Genomic DNA, 16,683 nt, shown 5'->3' with positions numbered 1-16,683 from the left:
GGCGAGATTCCTCTCTGTGTTCTTTACGACTGGACCTTCCTAGTTGCCCTGCCCTGTCTCGAATATTTTATCTTCCCATCCTTCAGCAGCCAAGTTTACCCCCCTGCGCTCCCCCACGGCCGACAGCGCTCGGGACGATGTGCGGTGCACGTCCTCCTCACCAGCCTATTTCTCGCCACCCGGATGGGCGTTTCCAGCCTCCTCGACGTGAATACCTGTGCTGATGCCTTTGGCATGAATCTCATGGGTGGCCGTGTCGATCTCCACGTCGACCTGTCGGACGGCAACTTCATCATCGTCGCCAAACATGGCTGCAATCTCTTCCAAGGGTTTGCCTCGAGTATCCGGGTAAAAGAACCACATGATGAGGGCCAGCAGGAAGCTTGGAATGACGAGACAGAGGTAGAATTTCCAGCCGATGCTGGCAAAGGCGCTTGGTGCGGCTTGGAGCCAGATGATGTTGGTCAAAGAAAATGTGGCGACGCCGAGACTCACTCCCTTGGCTCGAAGGTGCGATGGGAATATCTCGGTGAGGTAGCAGAACTGGGGGCCGTCGATGCCGAGACTGTAGAAGACACCGAAGACGAACATCATAGCCACGCCAGCTCTCAGCGCGTTTTCATTGTGGGAGTTGGCATACTGGGCGACTAAACCTGCTTCGGTGGCAAAGGCAGCTACGCAGCCCATCATGCCGATTGCCATGTACTTGGGCCGTGGGAACCGGTCGACCAGAAGCATGCCAAGTGCATTCTCGAAAATCCCGATGGTGACAAGCAGTGCAAGGATTAGGAGCTGCCCATGAGCGTCCAAGCCCAAGGTCGAGAAGATCAGGGGCGCATAGTCTGCAAATACCGCACCCGGTCAAAAATGCCTCTGGAGATGTCGACGGCTTACTTACTCGTGATCAGGAGGACGCCTGATGTCTGCGTGGTGAACATGGTCAGCATGGCGAGCCCAGCTCGCTTTCGATAGGACGGCTTGGTGAAAAGTCGGAACCAGGAGTTGTCCAAGTGGCTGTCAAGCTCGAGTTGCTGCTGAATTTGAAAGAACTCGGCACGAGCGAGGTCGCCGTCCGGGTCCGAAGGGTGTCCATGCAGCCTCCTGAGCACCTCTTCTGCCTCAGCTTCACGCCCTTGCATGCAAAGCCATCTGGGACTTTCGGGTAGAAAGGGCATGCCGGCGACGAAGAGCAGCGGGAAAAAACAACCTATGGCCAGAGGCACTCGCCAGGCATTCGCACTCCCATCACTGGTCCAGAATGAGAAGCCGTAGCCAAGCCAGCCTGACGTGGTGTAGCCAACGTTGAGCCCTACGCCCATCACGTCGACGCATGCTCCTCGGAATCGGGGAGGTACAAGCTCGCTCATCATGATGGGAACAATGGCTGCTGTGGCATAGCAGCCAAACCCGGCAATGAAGCGGAAGACGATGAACATTGAGATCTTCACCGAGCCAGCGAGGAATGCCTGTGCGATTATGATGATTACGGACGGCTGCGGCAAATCAGTGACAGTCATAACCACCTCGTGCGAAGTTCCAAGAAGCATACCACAATGCAGGCGACTTTTCGGCCATGTCTATCGGCGATGACTGGCAATAGGAGGGTTCCGATGACGCCTCCAGCCTGGAAGACGGCATTCAACGAGCCGATCAGTGCACTGGCATTTGAGCGGGTGGCTAGATCAAAGTAGTTGATGAATGATGGTTGACCTGTCCACTCGTATCAGCACTTGCCACAAGGTCTCTGGACCAGGTCAGTATTACCTAGTGTTGTCCCAATGATTGCTGCGGTGTACCCATAGCTGATAGACCCAGTACCGAGGATGGCCAGCACGAATGCCACATAAGGGGTGAAGGTATGTTGGCGTTTGATACCATCCTCGAGTGTGTATGCCATGTCTTGGACAATGTCGATCTCGATAGATGGGTCCTGGGGTGGTCTGCTAGGATCTCGCCTGGATTTGACTTGAGGTCGGGAGATCTGGCACTTGCTCTGCATGCGTCGTGAGCTTGATATCTACTCCAGGAGTCCAGATGGACCATGGACATTGCGGGGCTCCGCAGATGCTACGTTCGTCCTGGTCTTCGCCTCGTCTCCTCGTCCCTTCGTCTTCTCGAGATTCACTGGCCAATGGGGAGCTTTAGTGTTAGCCACGGCGATTTCCTTCGGCTGGGCCGCTCCATGTCAGGGGAGTAAAAGGACCTAGGTAATGTGTGGCCTGTTTCTCTCGGCAATCAAAAGCTCTCGTCGGGGTTGTATACTCTCCCCGAGTCTCGGGGCTTTGGTCTGATCGCCCCGTGACTAGTCGAGTTAATAAGGTATATGATAACGATTATGCTCGGCCTTTAGCCGACAGCTTCGGACTAATGCGAGTAACTGCTTCGTTGATTACTGGATAGTGAATGGCTTGATGGTCCTCGGGAACCATAGGATCCCTCGTGTTCCTCCACTGTCCCTGACAGCTTCCCCGTACATCGCCACATGGATTCTCTCTCCCACAAATTTCCGCCTCCGAGGGCGGTCTAGGAATCTCGAAATTTCGGTCTCACGCCCGACGGGAATGGACCAGCCTCAGAGTGGCGCTGGTCGTGCAAGCGGATCCCAGCCTTACTGCTCCGAAAACATCTCAGACAACTCAAATCGACCTGGTGTTCAGCCCATGGCATGGACGCGTCGAGATTCGAGCAAGATTGCTCTAGCCTCCTCGATCATCCGTGCATATTTTAACTGCACCGAATTACTGTGACGGATTCGTCCAGACTTTAACTCTTCGCAGCGTGGATTTGAGTCTTGACCATTTCCGAGCCTCGATAATGGCGTCCCTCAGAGGAAAGGTGATTGCTGTGACTGGCGCAGGCGGCGGCATTGGATCGGTCACCGCAAGATTTCTTGCCTCCAAAGGGGCCAGCCTTGCGCTGGCCGACATGGATGTCAAAGGGTTGAACCGGGTGACTGAAGAAATTCGCCAAAAGTATCAAAGCAGCGTGGTCACGACCAAGGTGGACGTCTCCGACTCCCAGCAAGTGGACGCCTGGATCACCTCGACGGTCAAACACTTTTCTAAACTCTCAGGTGGTGTGAACCTGGCTGGGACAGTTGGCAAGGAGTTTGGGCTGAAGCAAGCACATGAAATCTCCGATGCGGACTTTGACTTGGTCATGGCGATCAATGTCAGAGGTCTCATGGCATGCCAACGGGCACAGTTGCGGTACATCGAGGACGGCGGATCGATCGTTAACGCGGCCAGCGTCTCAGGAAAGATGGGCATTCCCAAAGCAGCATCTTACGCTGCCAGCAAGCATGCGGTCATTGGGCTGACGAGGGTCGCCGCGGCCGAAAATGGCCATCGCAACGTTCGGGTGAATGCGATTGCACCGTGAGTCCTTCTGCATGCTCCTGCTCAAGATATCCTCGGACTGATCTGTGTTACTGTAGAGGAGCTATCGACACTAAGATGCTAGATCTAGCGAAGGAAGCAGGGGGTGCTGTGAGCGGGCAAGGAATGTCTCCAATCAAACGGATGGGCAAGCCAGAGGAAGTGGCAAAGTTGATTGCATTCTTGTTGAGCGATGACTCTTCATTTACGACCGGCGCAGTCTACACAATTGACGGTGGCATGACTCCTTAGACACTGTCAACTGCAGTTGTTGTATAAAGCTCAATGAGAGCACTCGTCCTCGTGTAACTTTGGGGGAAAAGCACTTTGAATGGGAGCTGATTAAACGAGGCTTCTGACGACGAATCTGTATCATCGTACTTTTTGATCTTGTTTCTAGCCCAGGGCCATATATCCCGACGAATTGGACTTTGCCACATCGGCTTGTCATCTACTCGTAGATCTGGCCCGGCAGTGGACAAGCCGCGCCTGCTGGGGGATCCCTGATAAATATCGAGTGGTGAGTCCACGCTAGTCAAGGTTCCAACTATCTACTACGATCGTCTACCAACTTTGCTCGTCTGTGGCGCAGCTGTACATCATTCATCCATATTCATATCTTCCTTTTTGTTCTCCAGTACAGGTAGCTACCTAGGCCACCTCAATGGATGCGAAGTCAGCCTCCAACTCAGAATCACAGGGGAGCGAGCACGCTGTCAAGAAAAGGGCATCTCAAGCATGTCAGTATTGCCGTGTGCGAAAGATCAAGTGTGATTTCCACAATGCCGGTGTGCCGTGTCATAATTGCCGTCTCGATGAAGTCGAATGCATCGTGCCCGAATCGAGAAGAAGCAGAAAGCATCGACTTCTGAAACGCAAAATAAAAGGGCTTGTTTCATTTCCGCCCCTGAGCCGGAGTGAGGATGTGAACCGACCTTCATTTTCGCCGTCAGCTGCCGCCGAAGATAAAGATCGATCCCAGAAGGCTGTTGAACAACGTTCATACGGTATGTAAGCTGGTTCAGAGGCAGAGACTTTGAGCTGATGAGGGCGAGGAATATCAAAACCGACCTCTACCCGAGATCACGGGCTTCCTGATCGTTCCGGTCGACAGAAACATCTGGGTCAACTTGGTGAGCAAGAATCAAGCCTAGAGACCACTGGCGGATCATCGAGTGAGCAACATCAGGCGCCAATAGAGCTCCCATCCTATATTCGACCTGTTCGACCGAACATCAACCCAGACGACGTTGAGTTGCTAGCTCGTCGACAAGCTTTGACGATACCTGATATTGAAATCCGTGACCAACTACTTCGATGCTTTGTCCTCTACGTCTACCCGTACATGCCAATCATTGATCTCCAAGACCTGTTCGATGCCCTCGATAACCAAGGGACATCGAAAATCAGCCTCACCCTGTTCCAAGCTATCATGTTCGCTGGGTCTGCCTACGTGGACCTAGGACTTCTCGTCCGTGCAGGCCACGAGAATCGACGAGCTGCTCGGGCTGAATACTACAGGAAATTAAAGGTAAGTGGAATTCTTGCCTTCTAGCTCTGGAGGGCATATCGTTGATACAGAGTGAGCTTTAGATGCTCTACGACTTTGATTGGGATACCGATCGAGTCGTGCTCATTCAATCACTGCTTTTTGCAACCAATTGGTATGTTTCTGAGAATGACCAGAAAGATCCCTGGCACTGGCTGGGCATTTGTATCTCTACCGCCACCAGCATCGGATTGCACCAGATCATTACCTACAATGAACACGGCTTTATGACGCCGAAGGCACGACGGCTATGGAGACGCATCTGGTGGCTCTGTATCATGCGCGATCGAACCATAGCTGTCACCATGCGAAGGCCGATGCAGATCAGGGACGAAGACATCCACCTTCCTCCGCTCACGCTTGACGATTTTGACACGGATGCCATCTCGACTTCCATCCCTACGCTGCAAGGGTGCCCCATACTACGCAGCACTATCGTCCGACAGGGTCTGGCCGAAATGTGCGTCGCCCATGTCAATGTCATGGTGTGCATGGGTCACATCGTTTCGAGCCTCTACCACCTGGCCGTCATGGCTAACTCAGCCTCCACCAATGGACCAACAATGCTCTATAAACCACGGGTGTCCGGCATCGACGTGAGAAAGGTGGACATGTTAGAGAAACAACTCGACGTTTGGCGTCAAAGCCTTCCAACGAGTTGCCGCTCTTCACCCAGCGTTACCGACTACCAGGATAATGACGAAACCGGAAATGTGTTCTTCCTCCACAGAGCCGTACTACGAATGATCTACCTGATGGCCATCGCACACATCAACCGCCCGCTTATGTTTATGCTCGAGAGTATGTCGACTCGTGAGTCAACATCGAAAGTTCAAGCAGCAGCCGAACGAATGGCGGAAATGTTTCAGTCCCTCGAAGAGCGACATTTGGTCGGACTACTCCCTCCGCTGTCTGTAGGATTCATAATGTTCACCCTCCCAGCGTTTTTGGTCGAGACGAAGGACAAGGCTCAGAGGTTTGGAGGTCTAGCGAGTCAGTCTTTCGCCTGCTGTATCCGAGCACTCTGCCAATTGCGGGACACGTGGCCGATTGCCGACTACGCCTGTTTTCTGATCGCCCGAATGATGGCGAAAAGTCGCACTGGTGGATTTTCTTCAAGGGTACACACGCAATCTTCTGCCGATTTAGAGCAGCTGGGAATGCACATGGTGAGCTCTCCGACCGATGATACTGCTCAACCAGCACGGCAAGCTGTGCACCAAACTTCCTTTGCCCTTCCACCGGAAGCAGGAACTGAAGACGCTCTTCGAGCCCCCGACACTGGTATGGAGGCGATTCAAAGCAGAGCCTTTTTGGGCTCGACTGCCGTCTCACATTGGCTAGACCCGGTATTCTACACTTGGTCAGACTTGGCCTTTGACTGCCCAATATCGCCGGCGGAATTGGTCCTGGGCGAGAGCGGGGATGGGTTCGACTTGCAGAACGACCTTCTGGCTTTCTCGAATAACTACTACGAGGCCGGTCAGATGTCCTAGTGAGGAACAGCCCTCTGCCGACCTGAATTTAATTCTATCTGATTCGATTGGGATACCGGCGTTATACAGCTCAATCTAAAGTACCAGCTACTATATTGGAAATCCGTCCTAATATCAGCGGAGTAGCTCCAGGTCCATCTCCGACGCATGCATCCGGCTGAGTAAATGGTCGCATCGGATCGGGAGGATCGGACAAGTCATTCGAGGTCGATCTGTGACGGTCTAGGCACTTCATGATCAGTATATTGAATAACTGGAAGCGCCACCAAAGCCACCGGGGACAATTGGTGACTCCGATGGGCAACATCTGTCACCATTGCTACCGTATCAAGGTCGAGCATTAATATGATATACAACCACCTTCGTGCTCAGACGCCTAGTCGTTGTTCATTCGCCTTTCAAGGGAGTGAGCTTTCACCACACAACGCTCGACATGAGTCCTCCTACCGCAACAGAGACCTACGCAGAGATTGCATCGTCTCCGGCCGAGGTGCCCGAATTCTCAGATGTGATCCAATTCTCGAAACTGCCCAGTCCCCCTAGATTCAATGACAAGTACGATGAGCGTGCATACCTGAAGGGTCGGCTGGCACTCGCGTTCCGACTCTTTGGCAAATTCGGTTTCGATGAAGGTGTTGCAGGCCACATTACGCTGCGCGACCCAGTCATGCCAGACCATTTCTGGGTAAACCCATTCGGGCTTGCGTTCAGCGAAATGAAGAGCTCTGATCTGATCCTCGTCAATCCCCACGGCAAGGTTATCGAAGGGGGAGCCAACAGACTCCTCAATCAGGCTGCGTATATGATTCACCACGCCGTGCACACCGCGCGGCCCGACGTCAACTGCGCCGCACACGCACACAGCATCTACGGCCGGACCTTCTGTGCATTTGGTCGCGAGCTCGACATCATCACCCAGGACTCCTGCATGTTCTATAACGACCACTCGGTCTACCGACAGTTCAAGGGGATCGTGCTGGCGGAAGAGGAAGGCCAGCATATCGCACGCGCCATCGGCCCGAGAAAGGCGTGTCTCCTCCAGAATCACGGACTGTTGACCTGCGGCCAGACTGTCGAGGCCGCTATCTTCTGGTTCGTCAGTCTCGACAAGTGTTGTCGAACTCAACTTCTGGCTGATGCGGCAGCCAATAGTGGTCGAGGGAGCTCCACCGTCAAGATCGACGACGAGGATGCTGCGTTCACGTACAAGAGCGTTGGCACGCCCCGGGCGGGTTGGTTCGCAGCTCAGCCCATGTTCGATATCATGGCCAAAGAGGCCGGCTCGGAATATCTACAGTGAGAGCGGAACAAAGACGGCCAGGACCTTGAACACCACCAAAAATTGTCGTTTTGTATCCCAGCTAAAGTACTTTTGCGCCTTAAGTTGCTATCAAGCTCAGCTGCCAATTAGTTCCCGTCTAGAGAAGCCAAAAGACACACTACAACTACCATAGCTCCTTGCTCAAACTTGCATAGCTGGCGTTTCAAGTGAATGGATCCGGCGAACGACATGCTATTACTTCAGGTACATTTTTTTATGGCCAACCCAGTCTCGCATTGTCGGCACGGCCATAATGTCTTTTGCCTCCAGGCACTCACTTGTCTCTACTTTTTGGCCAAATGAAAAGTCTAGCAAGAGTTTTTGATTGGTGGGATTGTTGCATTGCTCCCCGAACAGTTAGACTATGCAGAGCGATATTGCCACAGCGGAATATGCTTTGGCGTCCCCGATGGGTCCTCTTTATGAGACGCCCGTCTCCCCGGAAGCGAGCTGGCGCTTGTCCGTCCGCCTACGGCTATTCAATAATCTGTACTACGCTAGGAAGGGGGGCGCCTTCTAGGGGAATACACGTCCGTCTCCGACATGGCATTTAGCTTCCCCGAATCATGTCTATTCATTCCAAGGGCCATTAACAGGATTGCACTTCGCGTCCCCAGGTGAGACGCCGGGTCTCGGACTCGGACTGTTACCTAGTAGCACACGCTGTGATACTGAGAGTCCCTCGGCATCAAATCAAATCGAAAAGGTTCAGCTTTCCCCTCAGGGGGCCCAGAGAGCAAGGCTAGACTGCTAATAACATTTGTTGCTCAGGTGCATGCCTGGGAGGGCACTTTCGAAGCATAACTCCACCCTCCGACTAGGATCACGCCGGAGCAGCGACAATCTCTCGACGTACGTTGAATGTGCTCAGACGGCTCATTGTCACAATAGATGTTACCAAGCCTCAGACCTTTAGCTCGGCTTTCGTGGCCCACCGCTATGCTCGATAAGTAGACAGCATATTCCTGCTCAGAGGCCAAACGAAGTTGTTACGTGAGGCTGTGTCAAATTTTCAACGCCGCAAGAATTGTGGCTCAATGTCGGTGGCAGGAAAAGTCGCAATAGTGACGGGTGGGGGTAGGGGACTGGGCCGGCTGTATGCCTTGAGCCTGGCTAGACGAGGGGCCAAAGTGCTTGTGAACGACTACGGCGGCGACCTTGAAGGCGCACCGGGAACCATCGCCGTTGCGCAAGCTGTCGTGGACGAAATCCGGGCGCACGGAGGCGTCGCCATCGCGCACGGCGGGGATGTCGCCACAGACTCCAAGGACATCGTGGACACGGCGGTGAGAGAGTTTGGCACCGTGCACATCGTGATCAACAACGCCGGGATCATGGGCAAGCTTTCGTCTCACGACAACGTCGATCCGGCTTCCTTCATGCGCGTCCTGGAGATCTCAGTGCTGGGGACGGCCATGATGACCAGCGCCGTGTACGCGGTCATGGCGCAGCAGAAATACGGTCGAATCGTCAACGCCTCGTCGAACGCTATGTATGGCTTGGGATCGGGAGGCGATTGCGCATACACGGCGGCCAAGGCAGCCGTCTTTGGAATGACGAGGCAGCTAGGTCGCTGGTCGGTCCGCGACGGCATCAAGATCAACTGCACCATGACCGCGGCGTCGTCGAGGATGGCAGACCTGTCCGAAAGCACCAAGGCTGTCACGAGGACTTATTTTCCAGCAGAGGTACGAAATGGGGGATGGTTTCACTGTTTACCCCCTCCCAATCTATCTCAAGGTCTTTGGAGTGAGAAACGAGGCTGACCATCTGTTAAATTATCACATAGGGTTGTGTACCCTTCACCATCGCGCTTTGCTCTGAAGAGTGTCCGTGTTCGGGCGAGGTGTTTTCGACGGGCGCAAACCGTGCGGCACGAGAGACTCTGGCCACGTTTCCGGGCCTGCAGGCCGCAACGCCGGAAGAATTCCTCAGGGGCTGGGACAAGGTCATGGGCACCGGGGACGAGCCGTACTTGGCTGAAAGCACTCTCGACCAGGTCAAATATGTCATTCGTCAGGCACATGGCACTGAGATGGCTGATATTGCCGACTTTGGCCCTGGGAAACACTAGGAAACGATCGCGTGTGTGAGAGAGAGCTAGAACTAGACAGACATGCTATGGCCTTCGCCAAATGTTCAGGCCTGGACCGCATCCTTGAAATCCTCTAGAAATCTCCAGTACACCTGGTCACGCCAGCCTTTGGCCTTCCAATCATTCGCTTCCAACGGGAAGAGGTCCACAATGCCTCTGATGCTCGTATCATGAGCGGAAATGAATAAGACATTGGCGGCCGCGTCCGGGACTTGCGCTTTGCCGATGGTCTGCATGGTCAACGGGATGTCCTCGCCATATGCCGGCTCGAAGAAGGGTTGATCTGGCCTTCTCCCTCGGTCTTGCTGAATTTTCTCAAATGCAGTTCCAGGACAAAAGCCGCCTGGGAAACCCTGGAAAGCATCAAGCCAGACCTCCCTTGGCAGTGGCATATGTTCAGACGGGCGTAGCGCACCACCGTGGTGGCACAGGTCTCCGCCCATCATGATGAAGGTGTCCGGTGTGGTGCGAACAAGGCCGGCCAAGTGGCCGATGGCGTGGCCTGGGGTATCCAGTAGGTAGAATGAGCCGTCGCCAAAGAGGTCGAAGGCACGGAATGGGCCGATTTGGAGGACATCCTTGGGCTCGTGAAAAGTGATCTCGCGGAGTTCGCGGCCCCTAAGAAAAGGAGCTTAAGCATATCACAACAGTAGCATGCCCCGATAGTTGAGGACTTACTTATAATCACTCTCCCGTATCGGCGAATCTTGTTTGGCTGGGTATCCCGGGAGAAAGGCCTCCTTGAAGCCCGGGCCGACGACCAACTGAGTGGATGATGGGAATGTCGATGGATCACCAATATGATCCCAGTGCCAGTGACTGTTTTCCCTCGGATTAACAGCGAACTTAGATGGGTCTCCCAAAACACAGGCGATGGACACACCTCCAGACGATATCCGTGATCGAGGCAGGGTCCACCATTGCATCTTTCAATATATCTGCAACGTGTCTTTTGGACGAGACTTGCCAGCCCCAGCCGTCCATGTTCAAGAACCTCAGCACCCAAGGCGAGAATTCCTGGTAATTCGGGGGAATGCCCAGGTCGAACAGGGCCTTGCGACCGCCGGGGCTCTCCACTAGGAAGGACCAGGTCGGCAGTTCAGGCAACACATACATGCCAGGCATGGGTGGCTTGAGGACATGGTGAGTTTCGAGAGTTTTGATGCTGGTTGTTGTGTCGATGATACGCACACGCGCAATGTCGCCTGCAGGTACAGGGAAGTTCCTCTCCATGGCTGTTGCTTGATGCGAGACTTGGTGGAAGAGAGGAACAAAGACGTTTCTTTAAGTGGTCCAAAGACACTATCTGGAGCCGTCGTTGTGTCTCCCTCGGCACCGTCACGGCCCTGTGACGGGGAGAGTCATTCGTCTTTCCGTCCTGAACACTCACTCATTCAAGCCTGAGCTAGTCGCTTCTATCCGAGATCTACCGACCGGAACTGCCAGCTGAGTCCGAGGTACTGCACCAAGGGACGAGGATAGAAAGTGGTCGTATCCTTTACAGAACCCCCAAGCCCAGATCTAGCGCCATCTCTACGGAGGATACCTCGCAGCCTCGTGCTGTGAGTAAACTCCCTTCTTAACCTCAAAGCTCCCGATATCGCACTTTCAAGCATTGGCTAGGCCACGCAACGTCTACGCCCAGCTGCCAGGCCACCTTCAAAACCCATTGAGGCTCTCGCAGAAATTGCCTTGCCACGAAAATGACATCCGCCATGGGTTCTTGACCCTGCGCATTGGTCATACCCTCGGCCACAGCAGCTTCTTCTGGGATCTTGCATTCCGGCGCCTGTCTAATGGCGACATCCTCACTTCTAGGGGTCCCTTCGACAATGTCTCTCGCCTGCTCAGCCCTACTGATGAGGCCAACCGCACCAATCAAGAGCTTCAGCCCGGCGCGCCTAACTCTTTGTCGTGTCTGAGCCGCCATCTTTGTTTGGTAGTCCTGCGACGACATCATCTGAATGCGTTGTTGCGGATGATTTCCACCACTGCTGCAATCGAGTAGATCGACTCCGAGCGAAGGTAACAAGGCGGCGAGCTTGATGGTGCTCGTGAGGTCCCAGCTACCATATTCCTGGCCGAGCGCGGTCTCTTCCATCCACTCTGTCGCGCTGATTCGGAGAAACAAGGGCATGTCGGCCGGGATCTCTGCTCGGACCGCTTGAAGGACCTCCCTCAGGAACCTAGTGCGGTTTTCGAAGCTCCCGCCGTACTGATCAGTTCTTCGATTGGTGATTGGGCTGAGAAATTGAAAGATGAGGTATCCATGCGCGCCGTGGATCTCAATGACGTCGAACCCAGCTTGCACCGCACGCCTGGCACTTGCTGCAAACGCGTGGACGATCTCCTGGATGTCCGAGACGCTGAGCTGCCGTGGAGACCAGAACCCCCCGTCGTCAGCCAGACCCTTCCCATCCCAGGAGTTCTCTGGACCACCCATCGGGCCGACGACGTGCTCAGGCCACCCGCCGACTTCTGCCGTCGCACGCATGGCCGATCTATGTGCCTGATCGGCAATCCAGGGCGGAACAGTACTGGCTTTCCTACCCGCATGGCCAAGTTGGATCCCGGCGAGACTGCCTTGGGATTTCACAAAGTCCGAGACCCGTCTGAAACTCTCGATTTGCGCATCATCCCACAGCCCCGGGCAGTGGGGTGTGATTCGGCCGTGCGGCTGTACCCCTGTGGCTTCGACAAAGACAATTGCGGCTCCTTTGACGGCGTATTGCCCAAGATGCACCACGTGCCAGTCGGTCAACTGGCCGATCTGAGGCCCTCCAGAAGCTGTCGAGTACTGGCACATGGGCGACACAACGATTCGATTGCGAAGAGTCTTGCCCCGGATCCTGAGGGGTCGGAATAATGTAGGCGTATGAGGTGTCAGCTGATAGGGCACGCCTGGGCTGACGGCATGCGCTGGCGTGAAGTATGGCAAATTCGGCACACCTGGGTTCAGACCTGGTGCGGCCGGAGCAATTGGGATCTGCGACGACATGCTTTATGCCCTTGTCGTCCGCGGTTCCTCGGACTCAATCCTGGCAAAACGACCCGGGACTCATGGGAAGACCGGCCTGACTCATATCGAGCAACTCTCCAGGCCGATCTTTTATGTTGGTTCAGGCAGTCAGTTGAACAAAGGTTTCGTTTTGGATTTCTAATACTTCTGAGGTTGATTTCTGACGACTTGATAATTGTGAACTCGGCGAAATCCAGGGCCACACGGGCACGCCGCGTGAGGCTGGTTGTCCACCTCCCTCTGACTGCTGATTAGGTGGGCCTTGGCCAGACCGCCGTACATTGTGGAAAGTGTATTGATGGTGTCGACAAATCGCGGAGCCGCGAGATACCCGCTGAATACCTAGTGACCCTTCTGTTTCGGACTCATGTTGGGTGTCCCCGATCCTTGAGCCCTGCCTACCTCGGTAGGGACACAACATAATAATAATGAATAACAACTCCACAGGTTTCCTCCCTGTCTGGGAAGTGGTCCCTACCGTGCTGCTTGGTATGAGACGATGGATCGAGCACTCCGCACAGACCCCGATCTCCGGATATATAGGGAATGGCTGCATCGAGGGTTCCGGCCTTACTAGACATTATCATCATAACTGATCATGTACCCATTGTGAGCGCCCGCCAGTAAACCAAATAATGGCGATCACCGAAATTGCCCTGCTCCCCCTACGACACGGCGAGAACCCCGAGGAGACGACCAGCAGGGCGGCAACGGTCCACGCCGAAGCCCTTGACGTGGTCCTTTCCCAACCAGGCGCCCGGCGAGTCTGCTGGGGTCGACAAGTCGAGGATCCCTCGGTGCTGACATGGTTCGTCGACTGGGATGAGCTGGAGGACCACCAGAAGTTCATGGACTCAGAGTAGGGCACATATTGATTGATTGTTGACCATTCCACCTACCTCACCGTCCGTGGAGCTGATACCACATGCTGTAACAAGTGCATACAACCCATTCCTTGAACGATTTGGCAGCATCCTCGGCGCCGGGGCCAAGGCGTATCACGTTCGGTTTCTCCCCGAAATTACCACTGCCACGATCGATCCCTTCAGCACCAACACCGCTCCGGCCACGGAGATTGTCACCATGTGGCTGCCACGCTTGTACTCGGAAGCAGATCAAGCTCGGCTGGTGGAAAACGTCAAGGCCTTTCTCGCCGTGCTGGAGAGGGAAGCCAAGGGCTACAAATCTTGGGTCGGAGGCTGGGTGGAGGAGGAAGAGGGGATTGACATTCCCGGAACCGATGGGAAGGGCAAGGCATATGTCCTGGTGGTGGGCTGGGAGTCCGTCGAGGCGCACAAGGAGTTCTGTGAGACTCGGGCGTTCAAGGAGAACATCTCTCTTGTTCTGGGCGTCAAGGATCTCAAGAAGATCGAGGCCGTTCACGCCAGTTTGATCGAGGTCAGGAAAAGGCCCGACACAGGCTCATAGATATGTTCATCTCGGTAGACACATTGATATGAGCTATACAATGGAGTGAAATCCCTTTTAGGTGTCGGTTCACTTGGATCTTGATGATGGTTGGTCGCGGAGGGTAGCGCCAGAGCACGAGAGCACGAGAGGATTCAACAAAAGGTCTGTACAAAGAAGGTTGACTCGATTCCTGCCAATCGTGAAATCATCCCAGGCCAGCTGACGTTCTAGACACACCATTTAGTGAGAGGTTAACAATGACGGCGTGTTGCAATTGGGCTTCTCATTCACAGGCGGCAATCAAAGCTGTTCCGAGTCTCCAGCTGTCCATGAACTCGCATCTCGTCCTGACCTTTTGCGAGACAGAATCATAGCCTCAGCAGAAGTCTCCGTCGAAAGCCCCGGGCGCTAGATTCAGCCTGACTGGCTGCTGGCGTTGTGCTATGAACTTCACCACCAGGCCAATCTTGATCCAGAAAACATCTGGGCATGGTTTCTCTCTGGATCATCCTCCACTACGCAATCCACCTTGTCGCATTGGTCCCGGCGAGTCTCCTGTTCAGCTTTTTGTAGTGTAGATACAATCCCAAGGTGACACAGGCGCCAATCAGCTGGAATCCCGCATTGACCCCATGACCCAGCTGGTACAGCGGCTTGTCTTGAGCACGATATATCCAGACGCCGATGATCTGCCCAGGTCCACTGGAAGCGATGTTCAATGCTGTGGCAAGAGATCCTGCGGTGGTGGAGCGACCGTTGTCCCCGACCCAAGCACACAATGGGGGCAGTGCCGAAAAGCAACCGCTCGTGGCGACGATCAAGAAAAAGTAGCGTACCGCGTAATGAGTTCCGGGAATGGCAGCTATGGGGGACTCCGAAGTCAGGGATAGGTGCTGGGTAGTATGGGGGACAAGGGGGGGGGGCCGGGGGGGCATGTGTGTCGTGCAGAACTGGAAACTCACCGAGGATGAGAAAGGAGATGGATGCGGTGGTGAACGCGGCACACGCAAACAGCCCGCGCATGCGCCGATTATCAGACCACAGAGCAACCACAAGAGTGACCACGTACGCCACTGCGTAAGGCGGGACGGTGAAGAGCTGTGCTCGCAGGCCATGGTACCCAAGGCCTGCCACGATGACGGGAGAGAACAGCGAGAGAGAGGTGGCTCCACTACCCGCTGCGAAATACGTGGAATAGTGAACCCAGAGTTTCACGTCCTTGAGCGTGGCCTTTGCATCGGCCCAGTTGATCTTGGCCTCGCTGTCCTCGCGATCAGTATCATTGGTGGAAAGGTAAGCCCCAGCCCAATCACTCACCCATGTGAACTGTTTCCCGCGGAAAGGCGTTGACGCTGGATGCTCTTTTCGGCTTCGGTCAGCCAGCCTGCATTCTCTGGGTAGTTGGGCATGAAGAAGAAGACCAGGATCCCCACGATAACTGCCCGATGTTTGTTGGTTAGATCGAAGCACGGTCCCTGGCGGGTTTAAAAGAACGGATGCTCACCTGATGGTAGTCCCTCTATGATGAACAGCCATCTCCATGCCACAAGTCCACCAGCATGATTCATATGCCCGACGCCGTAAGCGATCGCACTAGGAGGGCATGTGTCAGCCGTCAGAAGTTCCCAGGTCAGGAGTGGCGACTGACCCTCCAAACGCTCCGGCGAGTGTTGCACTGCAGAGGAAGACTGCAATACGCGTGGCTCGCTCCTCGGGCTTGTACCAAAAGGACATGAAAAACACCATGCCAGGAAAGATACCGGCCTCACACGCCCCCAGCAAAAATCGGAGACCAACGACGCCGGCAAAGTTGGTGGTTCCAGCAATACCGCAGCAGATGGCACCGAAGGAGAAGACGAGGAAGCCGAGCCATCTGAAAGAGGTCAATCCAGCAGCCACATGACACGTCACTTGGGGAGACGGACCTGTTCGGCGTGAGAACCTTCAAGGCCAGGTTGGATGGAGCTTCGAAGACGCAGTAGGCGACGATGAAGACCATCAACGCAATGGTGAATTGATAGTTTGTCATATGGTTGGTCTGGGGCATGGCATCGCCCTCATCGGCGTTGAGAATCTTTGCGTTACCTGCCCAGTTGGGGGCACGTTAATCGAAAGTATGGGACCAGGCTTGTCGGCGATGGCATGAATCGCGAAACGTACCAATGTTGCCTCGGTCTATATAGCAAAGAAGGTAGATCAAAGCGGTCGTCGGCATGAGTCTGGCATCGATCTTGCGCACGATCCTGGAGCAGAACGTGATCAACAGAGATACCCTGGTATGTCTGACCGGGATCCAAGTGTCTCGTACCTCGCCTCATCCTCTCGACCGTACGAGGGTGGCTCGTCGAGTTTTATTTCCTCCACCATCTCAATCTCAGCCGGAAAAAGCTGTTTTGGCACGATGTCTGCCATGGTT

General features: G+C 54.5%; 9 protein-coding genes across 9 annotated transcripts; 5 read left to right on the top strand and 4 right to left on the bottom strand.

The window, feature by feature from the left end:
- Nucleotides 1–165: 165 nt before the first annotated feature.
- On the bottom strand, nucleotides 166–1,897 carry AYL99_03131 (hypothetical protein; the record flags this gene model as incomplete). The annotated part of the gene is made up of 4 exons (XM_018834647.1): nucleotides 166–842; nucleotides 899–1,493; nucleotides 1,550–1,710; nucleotides 1,765–1,897. 4 exons carry the CDS (start codon nucleotides 1,895–1,897, stop codon nucleotides 166–168), a joined length of 1,566 nt encoding a protein of 521 aa, XP_018697271.1.
- A 917-nt stretch (nucleotides 1,898–2,814) lies between these two features.
- Nucleotides 2,815–3,629, top strand: AYL99_03130 (hypothetical protein; the record flags this gene model as incomplete). Its single annotated transcript, XM_018834646.1, has 2 exons — nucleotides 2,815–3,377; nucleotides 3,437–3,629. The coding sequence occupies 2 exons, from the start codon at nucleotides 2,815–2,817 to the stop codon at nucleotides 3,627–3,629; spliced, it is 756 nt and encodes a 251-aa protein (XP_018697270.1).
- Nucleotides 3,630–4,041: 412 nt separating this feature from the next.
- Nucleotides 4,042–6,422, top strand: AYL99_03129 (hypothetical protein; the record flags this gene model as incomplete). Its single annotated transcript, XM_018834645.1, has 3 exons — nucleotides 4,042–4,384; nucleotides 4,433–4,908; nucleotides 4,971–6,422. 3 exons carry the CDS (start codon nucleotides 4,042–4,044, stop codon nucleotides 6,420–6,422), a joined length of 2,271 nt encoding a protein of 756 aa, XP_018697269.1.
- A 433-nt stretch (nucleotides 6,423–6,855) lies between these two features.
- Nucleotides 6,856–7,722, top strand: AYL99_03128 (hypothetical protein; the record flags this gene model as incomplete). Its single annotated transcript, XM_018834644.1, has 1 exon — nucleotides 6,856–7,722. The coding sequence occupies one exon, from the start codon at nucleotides 6,856–6,858 to the stop codon at nucleotides 7,720–7,722; it is 867 nt and encodes a 288-aa protein (XP_018697268.1).
- A 1,058-nt stretch (nucleotides 7,723–8,780) lies between these two features.
- Nucleotides 8,781–9,817, top strand: AYL99_03127 (hypothetical protein; the record flags this gene model as incomplete). Its single annotated transcript, XM_018834643.1, has 2 exons — nucleotides 8,781–9,431; nucleotides 9,533–9,817. The coding sequence occupies 2 exons, from the start codon at nucleotides 8,781–8,783 to the stop codon at nucleotides 9,815–9,817; spliced, it is 936 nt and encodes a 311-aa protein (XP_018697267.1).
- A 65-nt stretch (nucleotides 9,818–9,882) lies between these two features.
- Nucleotides 9,883–11,071, bottom strand: AYL99_03126 (hypothetical protein; the record flags this gene model as incomplete). Its single annotated transcript, XM_018834642.1, has 3 exons — nucleotides 9,883–10,456; nucleotides 10,517–10,657; nucleotides 10,722–11,071. 3 exons carry the CDS (start codon nucleotides 11,069–11,071, stop codon nucleotides 9,883–9,885), a joined length of 1,065 nt encoding a protein of 354 aa, XP_018697266.1.
- Nucleotides 11,072–11,423: 352 nt separating this feature from the next.
- Nucleotides 11,424–12,836, bottom strand: AYL99_03125 (hypothetical protein; the record flags this gene model as incomplete). Its single annotated transcript, XM_018834641.1, has 1 exon — nucleotides 11,424–12,836. The coding sequence occupies one exon, from the start codon at nucleotides 12,834–12,836 to the stop codon at nucleotides 11,424–11,426; it is 1,413 nt and encodes a 470-aa protein (XP_018697265.1).
- A 656-nt stretch (nucleotides 12,837–13,492) lies between these two features.
- On the top strand, nucleotides 13,493–14,285 carry AYL99_03124 (hypothetical protein; the record flags this gene model as incomplete). The annotated part of the gene is made up of 2 exons (XM_018834640.1): nucleotides 13,493–13,716; nucleotides 13,796–14,285. 2 exons carry the CDS (start codon nucleotides 13,493–13,495, stop codon nucleotides 14,283–14,285), a joined length of 714 nt encoding a protein of 237 aa, XP_018697264.1.
- Nucleotides 14,286–14,782: 497 nt separating this feature from the next.
- On the bottom strand, nucleotides 14,783–16,679 carry AYL99_03123 (hypothetical protein; the record flags this gene model as incomplete). The annotated part of the gene is made up of 8 exons (XM_018834639.1): nucleotides 14,783–15,129; nucleotides 15,230–15,528; nucleotides 15,585–15,705; nucleotides 15,772–15,860; nucleotides 15,916–16,140; nucleotides 16,193–16,352; nucleotides 16,428–16,510; nucleotides 16,576–16,679. 8 exons carry the CDS (start codon nucleotides 16,677–16,679, stop codon nucleotides 14,783–14,785), a joined length of 1,428 nt encoding a protein of 475 aa, XP_018697263.1.
- Nucleotides 16,680–16,683: the final 4 nt, after the last annotated feature.

The sequence above is a fragment of the Fonsecaea erecta genome (genome assembly GCF_001651985.1).
Source record: "Fonsecaea erecta strain CBS 125763 chromosome Unknown Scaff2, whole genome shotgun sequence".
NCBI lineage: Eukaryota > Fungi > Ascomycota > Eurotiomycetes > Chaetothyriales > Herpotrichiellaceae > Fonsecaea > Fonsecaea erecta.
The sequence above is the reverse complement of the archived record's forward strand: the minus strand, read 5'-3'. Positions and strand labels throughout refer to the sequence as shown.